At 57.6% G+C, this 13067-nt stretch overlaps 1 protein-coding gene across 3 annotated transcripts in view; it reads right to left on the minus strand.

Moving 5' to 3' along the window:
* The window catches only part of GRM4 (glutamate metabotropic receptor 4), a 97956-nt gene that overhangs the window by 26681 nt on the left and 58208 nt on the right, over positions 1-13067 (minus strand). For 2 of the 3 annotated variants that reach the window (XM_032648868.1, XM_032648871.1), the window contains exons 3-5: positions 10611-10746; positions 7556-7710; positions 5066-5206 (exon numbers count right to left, since the gene is read on the minus strand). In XM_032648868.1, the coding sequence (XP_032504759.1) occupies positions 5066-5206; positions 7556-7710; positions 10611-10746 (432 nt within the window). The remainder of the gene's footprint in view (positions 1-5065; positions 5207-7555; positions 7711-10610; positions 10747-13067) is intronic. The other variant, XM_032648870.1, reaches the window with a different exon arrangement.

Raw genomic sequence — 13067 nt, forward strand, 5'->3', positions numbered from 1 at the left:
GTTTTCAGCTTTAATTCCCAAGCCCTGCTCTGCGGGCTCCTGGGGAGGGGGCCAGGAGAGGAGGCGGGAGGTGGGCACTGCCCTCCCGCAGGCCTTGACAGCTGCAGAGACGCCCTGCTCTGTGACCCCTATCTCGCTGAGGTGTGGAGCAGCCCGCAGGCCATCTTCTAGTGCTTCCGGCAGTGCTTCCTCCAATCCTTCTCTGGGAAACCATGAGAGAGGCAGCTCTGCTAGGGACAGGGCTCTGGGGGATGGAAGTGGGTAGTATGATCCCCATTTTACAGATGAGGAAACTGAGGCCTCAAGAAGTGACCTGCCCCAGATCGCACGGCTAGGAAGTGGCAGCACTAGGACTCACACCCAGTTCAGGGGGACTCTCACGGTTGTGTATTTGAGAAAGAATGGGTGCCCAAGGCCACTTGCTGCTCTGAGACACACCAGCCCAGTCTCCAACTGCCAGTATCTGCCACTCTTCTGAGACTCTCTGGCCACAGAAGCCCTCTTTGCCAGCCATTTGGCGTGTGGAGGCACTGAGGAATTAACACCCTCTGGGAACAGCCAGCAATGATTGATGGGAGTTGGTGTACACACACCCCAGCTCCCTCACACCTCCAGTGGGATGACTGCCAGGCGTGCTCCTTTCTGTCTCCAGAGCCCCCGGGGGAGTAAAGCTTCAGCGCTCACAGTGGTAACCTGCTTGGTATCACACCCTTTATGTCTGCCTTCCCTCCCCTACCAATGTTTCCTGGGATTCTCTCCCAAAGAAACGACTGGCTCTCAATTCCTTGTCTTGAGGAGAATTCAACGTTTTTTTTCTTGGCCGCGCTGCACGACTTGTGGGATCCTAGCTCCCCAACCAGGGATCGAACCCGAGCTCTTGGCAGTGAAAGTGTGGAGTCCTAACCACCAGACCACCAGGGAATTCCTGAGGGGAATTCAACTTAACACAGCCTTGAAGGATGGATCGGATCTTCCCAAGCGTAAGACCCCAGCAAGAGAAGGTCCTTCCCACCCTCTGAGAAGGTCATCGGGCCCGTCTGTTGCCCTGAGGAGGGACGGCATGGACCTGGCAGAGCAAAGGGCAGGGGAACACAGGAGTGGCACGCGCTCATGCTGAGATCGTGGGCAGGGCCTGAGGGACTGAGACAGGCAGAGGCTGGCTATTGAAACTGTTAGCAATGAGGGGACCGGAGTGGGCCCACCCGGTGTGGATGGGCAGGCAGCCTGGAAGAAGTGAGCATGGAGCTTGGCTCGGGAGACAGAGTGAGGCAGGTGGAGAATACAGGGCTAGCTGAGGGCAAGCGAGACGGTGGCTGGGGGCGTGGGAGGAAAGGAAGTGGGAGAGGCAGGTGGGGCACCAGCTGGAGAGCCAGGCTGCCTGGGTATGAATCCAGCTCTGCCAATTCTCTAGCACTGCGATGTTCACCAATCACCTCAGCGTCCTCTTCTGTAAAATGGATGCAACACTTGTGACAGCCTACACCACCCACCCTCAGGATGCTGTCCTCCCCATCGGGGATCCTACAACGGACAGAAGCCTTACAGCAGACTTGAGCTGTTAAATTACCCAGTTGCAGGTAAATCCCACCTCTCCCCCTCCCCCTCTATCAACAACAACCACCATTTTATCAGCGCTGATCATACACATCCTTTTTCAGCCAGCTTCTTCATACTCTTCAAACACATCACCAATCCTTCCAACAACCCATTGAGACGGGTGGTGACTTCCCTGCCCTCTCTGAGACTCAGAGAGGTTAAGTAACATGTCCAAGGTCACACAGCAGGGAGGAGGCAGAGTCGGACCCAGACCCTGACACGTTGACAGGTGCCCGGTCCAGAGCCCGTACTCCATGGGTGTCACCCCAGCCCTCCTGGCCTAAGGGACTGGCTCAGCTCAAACCTGGGCGGGGCCATGAGAAGCCAGAGCTGCCTCCCCCTCACCCAGGGTGGGTCTCCGATCCCACAAACGTTCCCAGCAGCTCCCCCACCCCTCACCTCACCCAGAGATGGACGGGCTCACTGTGCCTGATGTGGGGCCGCCCAAGGACCCTTACCAGCCTCTGCTGGGGCTTCAGATGCAGCGAGAAGGATCCAGGTCAGCTGGAATATGCTGTCCTTCCACCCCTCCCTGTGATACACACCCCAAGCTCATTCTGGGCTCTGGTGCTTTGCTCACGCCTTCCCCACTGCCTGGGGTGCACGCCGTCACCCCTTCTATCACCCACCTCTCCTTCTGAGGCAGTGGTTTCCATACATGGCTGCACATTAAACCACAGGGGTACCTTTTAAAAATCCTGATGGGGCTTCCCTGGTGGCGCAGTGGTTGAGAGTCCGCCTGCCGATGCAGGGGACACGGGTTCGTACCCTGGTCCGGGAGGATCCCACACGCCACGGAGCGGCTGGGCCCGCGCGTCCGGAGCCTGTGCTCCGCAACGGGAGAGGCCACAACAGTGAGAGGCCCGCGTGCCACAAAAAAAAAAAAAAAAAAATCCTGATGCCCAGGTGGTACCTAGGGCCAATTACATCAGAATGTCTGGGGCTGGGAGCCAGGCCTCGGTCGGCATTTGAAAAGATCCCCAGGTGATTCGATGTGAGGTTCCCAGCCCTAGATACACATAAAATCCACTGGGAGAGCTTGAAAAACAACCCACCCATGAGGTTCTGTTTAGTGGGTCTGGGGGGGGCCCTAGTAGAGCGCTAAAAGTTCCAGGTGATTCTGATGCACAGCCAGGCTTGAGCACCACCCTCTCACAGTTCACCAAGTGCCTCCAATCAGCTGTCTCACCTGCACCCCCAGACACCCTCTGGGCTGGCCCACCACCAATCCCATTTCTCGGATGAGAAAGCTAAGGTCCTGACAGGGTACAGCTGGCCTCAGGTTCCCAGTGAGAGTCTACACCCTCCTGAATCCTGATCAAGCCCTCTTCCCCACCTGCTCTGACAGCGCACACACCTCCCTGAGGGCACCTAGAGAGGTGCGCCCCCCCACACCAGTTCACCAGCAGCCGGGGAGTCCTGAAGAGGACTGGGAGTCTGGAAAGAGCTTACAGGGACTGACCAAGGCCTTCTCCCTGCCTGCGCCTCCCAGACCAACAGCAGACTCCAGAAAGCCCCTCTCCCTTGGTGAGCCAGACACAGGGGCCGAGACGCCCCCTTATCAGTGTTGCCCCCACTTTCGGTCCCACCCATCGCCATCTCCAAGCCAGGTCTCGTTACCTATAATCAGGGTGAAGATACAATCTTCTATCCCCACTTGGGCACTTTTGAGAATAAAAGGGGATGCTCTCAATAATTATGCCAGGAAGAGAGAAGTAAACAGGATGCTCCTACCCATGAGGGCCCAGCCTCCCGTGCCCAGGCATGTTTGTACTTCTTACACCTTTGTTGTGGTTACTGCCTCATAAAGACCTTTGCTGTGCAGCCTCGGGCAAGTTGCTTGACCTCTCTGACTCTCCATAGCCTCCATAATAAGGGGGTCAAAGGAACCCCTAGAGTTGTTTTGAGGGTGAAATGAGATGATGTTGTTAAAATATCTGGAACATAGTAAATGCATAGTAAAGAGTGGTGTGTATGGTTATTAGCTCACCCAAGAACGTCACCCCTACGTAAGACAGACATGCACATATATACCTTCTCTTTTAGACACTCATGTACATACACAGTCACATACAGTCACACACACAAGGGTGTACACACACTGCTGCCTACACCCACAGGCGTTTGCCTCTGTCCCCAGGGGACACCCAGAGTCTTAAGGAGCCACGATTGCCCTGGCCACCAGAGGTCAGCATGCTCCCCACCGGCCCACCCACCTCACCATGCTCCCTCCTCCCCTGGCCCTAGTGGACCAACCCCCCCCCCCACCCCCAACTGCCAGTGATTCCATGCAGCATGTCCCTGCAGCTGATCCAGTGGCCCTTGCTCATCTGGCCCTCTGCCCAAGCTGCACCCATCAGTCCAGGAGACTATAAGAGGGAGTTCATCATCCTTGCATGGCCACCACTCACGGTTGAGGGGTACACAGAGCCCTCCCAACGTCCCTGACGCCAGGTCCTGCTGCAGAGCTACCCAGACAAAGAGAGCACAAGGACCCACATCCAACTGTATCAAAGGTGAATGCACCAAGACGGCTACCATAGGGGTCTGAGGGCCTAGAACTCAGACCTGGGTCCATATCCTGCTCCACCACCTCTCATCTGCGGGAACTCAGGTCCCTTTACTTACCTGCTCTGAGCCTCTGTTTTCCATTCTGTAAAATAGACCCATCGTCCCATCCTCCCGTGGCTCATTCCCTGTCCTTTTCAGGACTCTGCTGAAGTGTTACCTTGCAGGGAGGCCATCCTCTTTCTTATCTATTTTGTTTCTACTGCACTTTTTCCTTCTGACATAGTCTATAGTTTACTTACATATCTCGTTTATTGTCTGTCTCCCCATTAAAATAAAAACTCCAAGAGCTTTTCGGCTCTTTCATTCACTGCTATATCCATGGTGCTTAGAAAAGGACCAGGGAGTGGGAGTCAAACTGGGGTCTGTTGAGTGACTGTGGGAACCTGGAGGGGTTACAGATGGTTTCTGTAAAGTGCTCAGACCGGTGAGCGTTAGGATTCACAGGGCACCTGGGGTCAGTCAGGTCTGTGGGCTTGCCATAGGGGCGTCCAGATGAAGCCCAAGGTGAGCAGCCAGACGGCACCTCTGCCCAGACCCAGGAGCCCCTTCCCCTACTCAGCAGCGTCCTACGGCTGATGGTCTGAGAGATCACCGAGGTTTCAGCTACCCTAAGCCCACCCACCGACAAGGCCCTGGTGTCAGACCTAGAGTCAGTCCTGGCCCCGCCCCTTCTGCCCCCCCACCTTAGGGCTCCGCCCCTTCTGGCCCCCAACTCCACCCCCAGGCAGCACCGCCTGGGCCCCTGGACACCGCTACCCCTGCGGCACTGTCCCGTAGCCACCACTCACCCCACTTGACACTCTCAGCCTTCTCCCCCATAGCCCCACCCACTCAGGGCCCACCCTGGCCCCGCCCCCTGAGGCTCAGTCCCACGCCCCCCCACCACGCGCGTGCTCACTGGTGCACTTCTTGACATGGCTGCCTTTCTTGAGCGCGTGGCGGCTCAACTTGCAATGGAAGTTGTCCTCCCAGAACTCAGCAAACCAGATGTTGCGCCGGTTGTTGTCCAGCGTGCGGCTGGAGAAGTAGCGGTCGAAGCCTGACAGGGAACCAGGATGTCAGGACCTCACGCCTCCCTTCCCCACCCGCCCCCTCCCCTTCCCGCTTCCCGCAGCTTTCATGTGACCCAGGCAGAGGGAGGCGGAAGGGAAGAGCACATCCTCTGATCCAGGGCCCAGCCGGAAAAAACAAAATGTGGACCATTTCATTTTCTTCACAATGAAAAGAGCGGTATTAAGTTCCAGGGAGAGCCTGTGTAATCTTACAACTGCTTCCTTTATGGAAGAAGTACAGGATGAGGGTGTTTCTGCTGTTTCTTAGCCACCAAAATGGTAATATGGGGCCTCTTTGAGAAGGAGTCACTTGGGGGCCCAGAGATTAGAGCAGAGAGGCTGGTGGGGGGCAGGCACTCAATCCTGGGAGTACCTGAGCATTCTAGTTCTGAAGAGGAGACCGGACCAGAGAGTGTAGGGAATGACCCAGGTCACACAGATAAGATGGGGGGCTGGATCTTCCTCCTTCAAGTCCAGAACTTCCCCATCACTGACAGAGGCAGCCTCCTTCTCCAAATGCCCCTAAGGGCTTACCCACTCTGCTCTAAGCCTAGAAAACCCCATCCCAGGGTAGGCAGGCTGGTGAGTGAATATCGCCTTCTCTCTCCTACCAGTGCCCCCTCTCTATATATCATGATCATTCCGTGTCATGGGCACAGCTGTCTGACTGTCGGAGCTGTCAGGGAGGTGCTGGCGCTGGTGGGGGACTGGCCTTAGAGCAGAGTTTCTCAACCTTGACCCACTGACACTAGGCCCGATCATTCTTTGCTGGGGTGGGGGGCTGGAGCGGCAGGGGGCTGTCCTGTACATTTCAGGATATTGAGCAACATCCCCGGCCTCTACCCACTAGATGCTGGAAGCATCACTCCCTAATCGTGACAACCGAAAATATCTCCAAACATTGCCAAACGGCCCTTGGGGATCAAAATCACCCCCAGGTGAGAACCACTGCTCTAAAGGCTCCTCTAATGTCCCAGAGAAAAAAGGGGGGCTTCCCTGGTGGCGCAGTGGTTGAGAGTCCGCCTGCCGATGCAGGGGACGCGGGTTCGTGCCCTGGTCCGGGAAGATCCCACGTGCCGCAGAGCGGCTGGGCCCGTGAGCCATGGCCGCTGAGCCTGCGCGTCCGGAGCCTGTGCTCGCAATGGGAGAGGCCACAACAGTGAGAGGCCCGCGTACCACAAAAAAGAAAGAAAAAAGGGATTTCTCTGGCAAGTCCAGGGTTCAGATCCCAGTTCTGCCACTTAATAGCAAGTATGTGTCACTTACTGACACTACATGTCACTAAATCTCTCTGATCCTTAAATGTATTCACCCACTAAATGTGGATAAAAGTTTCTTTTGAGGTTGCAGGGAAGATTGAATGAGATGTCTGTAAGGGGCCTGGTGTTTGCAGGTATCAAGAGCCATAGTTATTGTTATTTTGTGTTTATTATGGCTTGAGGCTGACAGGGGAGGTGTGGAAACTTCTGCGGCCTATGCTCCCTCTGCCTCAGGGTGAGTAGAGGACACGGCGGTGTGACCCACATCCCTCCCCTGTTAAGGCCTTGGTCTCTTGGAAAGTTTGGTGGAAGCAGATGTCTGCAGGCCTTTCCACCTCCATCAATGCTGGATTCTATTGACCAGACCAAGAGCAGGGGAGAAGGCCCTGGGAGCCTGCCTCCCCCATGGGGAGGACAGTGAGGTCCCTGCCAAACTGAGCCATTTATAGGAACTTCACGCCTCATGCACAGCAAGGTTCTGGCCAGAGCAATCTGTTCCTGCCCAGGGTGACTGGGTTCTGCCCCAAGAGGAAGGGATGCCGGGCAGGGCAGGCGCAACGCCTGCCCCCACACCCAGGGCCCGCCAGACCCAGGCGGGCTCTGCAGGGAGGCCCCTGCCCCCTGGCATGGCACGCTCTTCTTGTAGCTTGCTGGCAGTGCCCAGCCGGCTCTGGCAGAGGATGCGCTCCAGGCAGGGCAGGGATCTCACCTCTTCTACCCCAGATGTGAGAAGGGATGAGAGTATATAGGGATGAAGGAGAGTCCTTGACAAATGAGCCTCCTATACTTGCCACCATCTCCCACACCCACAAACATCTGAGACGGGAGGAAGAAAGGTCCTGAATCTGGATTTGAATCCTGCTGGGTAAGTGTGGCCAGAAAGGCTTCCTATCCCAGAACCCGAGCACAAAGAAGCTGTGAGCCAAGGAAGAGGAAAGACAGGATGGAGGGAGACGAGGAGTGGGAGAGGAAGGGCATGGGGCGCCAATAAGAAGGAGCCATCGGGGTGACACTGACAGCAGTGGTGATGGTGCCGGGTGAGGGCGGCGGGCGTGCCGTCCGGGCTGCCGGGCCTACCTCGCACGGACATCCTCTTGGGGAGGATAGTGACGGCACCCTCGGCCACCTCCTCCAGGTGCAGCACAGGGGCGATCTTGGAGCCCCAGCTGTCTGAGCCCATCCAGAAGAAGTGGCCGGTCTGGTTGGCCTTCCGGGCCGCCTCCAGCACACGCCTGTGGGAACACGCACCAGCCCAGCCCAACCCGGCCGTGTCTGCCCGCGCGGCTGCCGCCACCCTGGCCACACCTGCCCTTGCCTGACCCCCTTCCCCGAGGCCCACACCTGTCCCCCTCCCAGCCTGTGCCTGGATCCCCCATCCCGAGCCACATGAGCCCAGGGCCCATAGCCACCCCAGCACCCGTGTCATACCCGCAGGTTCACAGTTCCCTGCTGCCCTGGCCCACGCCTGCCTGTAGGCCCACGGCTTCCCCTCTCACTGATACGGCAGCCCTAGCCCCTGTCTGTTTCCCAGACCCACTCCTGTCCCCTGGGGCTACCTCAGTCCCTGCAAAGACCACAGCTGTTTCCCTCAGTTTGGACCTGTCTGATTCAGGTCCCCAGAACCACATCTGCCCAGGCTCTGTCCTCTCAGGTACATGCCACCCTGGTCCTAAGCCCAGACCCACATCCCTTGGCCCTTTCTCACATTTATATCCACTGTCTCTCTCACACACACCCGCCACTACACCCTTCCCCCTCTGCATGCCACCTCCTTCTGTGCCAAAAGTCCAGGTGCTTCAAAGAGCTGCTCCCCACACCCTCCTGGATGGATGAAAGGGTGCGGGCAGCCAGGGCCTCACCCCTCCGCAGGCCCACAGTGACAGTGGTCCTAGTCGAGTCAGGGGCCCTGGAGCCCAGCACAGGGCCCAGCCCACAGGAGGCTTTCAGTCAGTGCTTAATGGATGCTTGCACTAAGTGGCCCCTCAGAGACACCTAGGAGGAGAAAAATAGGAGGGACTGGGCAGAATTCTCGCAACGCACCTCCTTCCACGGGGAGAGACTGGAGCAAGCAACTTGCTCAAGATCACACAGCGAGAGGCCAGGACACTAGAAACCGTCCAGGCCCTTCCCATGGACAAGCCAGGACAGACTCCGGGGCTTGGGGTGGCTGCTGCGCCTGTGCAGGAGGTGGCCAGCTGGGGCAGGACCGCCTGGGGCTGCCAGGGAGAGACATGTTTCCCAGCCCCGGGGCCCACACCTGCCCTCCTCCATCGTCTCCTGTTGGACATTTCCAGACCCCCAAAGCTACCGCAGCCCAGGCAGGGCCCAGTAACTGTAGGTGAGGCTATTAATACCTATTAATACCCGCCTGCATCCGGCCGGCCAGACATGACCAGAGCTGCCAACACTCCATCTCTGTAAAGTCACCTGGGTTTATTTTGACTTCTGTTTGCTTCTGAAATGCCTGTGGATTTCCAGAAATGCGCCCCCCTCCATCACACACCCCCACCCCCCGCAGCTGCTCAGGGAGTCAGTCTCAGGCCCTTCCCTCTCTCTCCCAGGGGCCTCTTCTCTGGGACACGTGGCACCTTCATCCTCCCCTCCCCGCGTGTGGGTCCATCAGAGCCGCAAGGGAGGCCTGGAGTGGGGTGCGTCCCGGGGCGCAGTGGGACCCAAGTAGTGCTGGGCTCTGGGGTGGGAGTGGGGGCAGGGGGGCAGCGACTGGTGACTGCAGGGAGGGAAAGAGCTCAGAAGGAGCCCCTCCTGCCCCTGTTGCCAGCGGACCTGTGGCAATAGGAATTTAGGGGACCTGAAAGCTTTGAGGGGGTCAGGAGCAGCCTCTGTTTTCAGCTTGGAGGTGCCAGATGGATCCTGAGGACTCCCACGCCCTGGTCCTTCGAGGCCTGAGAAACACCTATTAGAGCTGGTCCTTGTGGCTTTTGAGGCCTTAATGACCTTCCCAAACTCCCCCCTCCACCCCTCCAGGGACCCGACAATGTCTCCTGGGGGGATATCTGTTTTGCTGAAACTCAGGAGTCCAGGATGGGGTCTTCACAAGTGGGGAAGACTGCTGGAAAGAATGCGACCCAGAGAAGACGCTGGTTAGCAACGGGGAGAGGGATGCACGGGGGGCAGACCGGGCAGGCTGGGCTAGGCAGGTGGGCAGGTCGACCGGAGGGCACAGCGGGCTCTGAAAGCTCAGGCCAACTATCTGAGGGAGGAAACCTGGGGAGAACCACATCTCCTCTGCCAGTCAGACTCTGAGCAGGGGCTGTGTCTCCCACTGAGACTAGGGAATCAGGGAGGCCGGCCCCTCTTGGCCCTAACATACAGTCTCGGAGGGGTAGTAGCGAGAGAAAAGGCAGGAAGAAGGGAAGTGGGTTAGGAGGGGTGCTCAGGGGTCATCTTCTAAGGGCACCTGAGTTTCTGACCTGCGACTCGGGACCCAGGGGCAGATGTGCAGAGAGGTGGGGTGGTCCAGGGTTTCTGCACTGCATGGTTCTGGCACCCAGAGTCCACCTGCCCCCAATCTGCAGATGTGGAGACTGAGGACCAGGGAGGGGACAATACTGCCCACAGTGAGTGTGTGCCCAAATCAGGACTAAAACCTCAGCCCAGGCCTCCTCCCACTACTCTGAGCTCACGGAAGGAAGGAGGGAGGCGCTGAGAGGTGGCCAACCTTGCCAGCCTCTGCTCTAAGCCCCTTATGCACGTTCCTGCATTCAATACTCAAGCAACACCATCAAGCAAGCATAATTAGCTTCTCTCTTTTTTTTTTTTTAAAGCAGAACAGAAGCCCTGAGAGGTTGAGAAACTTGCCTGAGGTCACACAGCTAGTAGGAAGGAAAGCAGGCGAGGAACCTAGGTGCTCTGACCCCAAGCCCATGGCCTTAGCCCCTCTGTAAAGGTACCTGCTTACCATCCCCAGTTGGTAGAATGGATGCAGGAAACAGCGAGGGGAAGGGGAGCCCATTAGCAGTAGCCTGTGCCCCAGCCAGAAGGGTCTCCCCACCACCCACTCACTGGCCCACCCCATCTCTCTGGACCCCAGGGTGGGTCAGGCTTGCCTAGGAAGGTCACCAGCAGGGATCCCCAGCTCCCAAGCCCCGCCCCAAGCCCCACCTGCCCTCACCTGATATCATCCTCATTGGCAAAGATGATGACTGCCCTGGCGTTCGAGGTCTCCAGGAGGCGCCGGATGATCTTGTCGAACTCCCCAGGCTTGGGTTCCCGTGGTATCTTGACCGACTGGGCAATGCACACACCCCCTGCAAGAAGGGCACCAGTCAGCCTGGGGCGGACAGAGTCTCTCCCCCAACCCACACTCCTGGGGGCTGCTCACGGCCCTGTAGCCTGACTCTTAGCTCCCAGGTCCCCATCTCTGGGCACGGGCTATGCAGTCAGAATAGCCACAGGGGGAATTTTGGCTCCACAACTCACAAGCTTGGTGACCCTGGACATGTCACTTAGGTTCCCTGTGCCTCAGTTTTCATAAATAAAATAGGTTGTTAGCAAGAGGCAATGCAGCATTGTGCTTAAAGCTAGACTGCCTGGGTTCAAATCTCAGCTCTGCTACTTACCGCTGTGTGATCTCGGGCTGGTTACTGAACCTCTCTGTGCCTCAAATACATCATCTATAAAGTGAAGATAATGATACTACCTATTTCATAGAGTTGTTATAAAGCTAAGTGCGTTCATGCATATAAATACAATAATATCTGGCACATAGTAAGTGCTCGGTAAACATTGGTTCTTTCCAATGTAACCAACTCATAAGGTTTTTTGGAGGAGTAAATCTGAGAACGAGAGCAAACTGCCCACCCTGGGCCATTAGTGCCTCTGGCACCCACATCCACACACACCAACCAGGGCTCTTGTCCCCGGGCCCCATGCTCATCAACAGGCCCCTTGGTAAGAGCAGTGCGCACGGCTGCTGACTCGCGCCCACACATCCTGGGCAGCAGTGCTGCAAACCCAGCTACAGTCCTCATCCAGGTCTTCCCAGGTTCCCTTCCACGAACCCACAGGCCACTCAGTGTGTAAGTCTCTCCAGCTCCCACCCTGGCCTGGCAGGGTGCCTTGATACTCGAGGCCCCGCCCATCTTATTTGTGATCAGATTCCTAGCAGGGAGCTCAGGAGAGCCCCGGAAGGTCATTCTAACCGGAGTGCTTGGGGTGGAAGGACTGGAAGAGCTCTGATTGGGGTCAGAAGGTCTTTAGGGGCCCTCCTGTCACTCCTTCTTCTCTGGGCCACCACCCACCTGGCTGGGTCCTGGGGAAGGCGACCCAGGGCCTACCTGCCTCTCAAGCTCATGCCTCTGCGAGAAGGCCAGCCCCCAAGTCTGCAGGAGCCAGGATTCAGTCAACACACACCCCGGAATTCACAGCCAGGCCATGTGGCTTACAGAAACCCTGGGAGCACTTTCCACTTCACCCAGCCAGTCCCCAGCCTCAGACATGTCTCTCCAGTGCTGGCGGGGGACAGGTATCAGGTGTGTATTTCAATCTCCCCTCATCTCCTGCTACAAAAGCACTGTGGACCACTGTTTCTATCAACTGCATTTGACAGGTGAGGAAACTGAGGCTCAGAAAAGAGGAGTGGTTTACCCAAAGCCACACAATTCCCTGCCCTACTGAGGTACAGAATGGGGGGCCTCCAGGGAGTAAGACCCCCCCAGGACCCCAGGTGGCAGAGTCAGGGCTCAGCTGATGGAAAAACATGAGGGATTACTCTTGATGAAAGCAGATCCTTTATCTGAGACCATTACCTTCCTCTGGGTCCCGCTCAAGGGTCTCAGCCCAGCTCCACCTCACACAGGAGCTCTTTAGGGCCCAGCCAAACTATGCACCTTGGCTGGGCACCTGGCTGTCACCTCTGGGCACCCCCGAGCCTTTGAATGGCTTCTCAGTCCAGGCCGGGGTCACCTGAGCCTTCTGCACAGACTCCACGCACCTCTGCGTGGAGGACTGACTGCAAGGGGCTCCCAGCACAGGGAGAGGTAACACACCCACCTGCCCCCCGGGGAAAGGTGCCAGCACCCAGCTCCACCCAAGGAGGGCCCTCTACTCCTGGGCGTAGGTAGCAACCAGGGAAGGCTGCCCAAGGGCGGTGACCCTGAGCTGAGTCTTAGCAGGAGGAGGCGCAAGCAGCCGGGGCATGGGGCATTCTGGGAGAACAACGTACTCACACTAGAATGGGGGCTGCTCTGTGCCAGGCACCTGCAAGGCCTGGAGCCACACGACACAGACACATTCTCACATTGCCAGGAAAGTAGACCCCCTGGTTCTCTGCACCAGGCAAGGCAACCATGGCCCTCTGCCCCCTGCCCTGACCAGCACCCACTTCCCTTACTTTCTGCCACTTCCGTGCAGACCAAGCTCCTCAAGACCTCCTAAGACACCCAAAGAAGCCCCAAGCACAGGAGAAAAGCAGGTCTACCAGGGGCTCATGGGGGAGGGAGAGAAGGAGAGAAGGAGGGTGGGTCTGGGGGCAGGACGGGGCCCCTCCAGTCCCGGCTCACAGAAAGAGCCCGGGGAGCCAGTCTGCTGCCCACAGCGCTGGCTCTGCCCTAACAGCAGCCGGGCAGAC

The sequence above is a fragment of the Phocoena sinus genome, chromosome 11 (genome assembly GCF_008692025.1).
Source record: "Phocoena sinus isolate mPhoSin1 chromosome 11, mPhoSin1.pri, whole genome shotgun sequence".
Lineage (NCBI taxonomy): Eukaryota > Metazoa > Chordata > Mammalia > Artiodactyla > Phocoenidae > Phocoena > Phocoena sinus.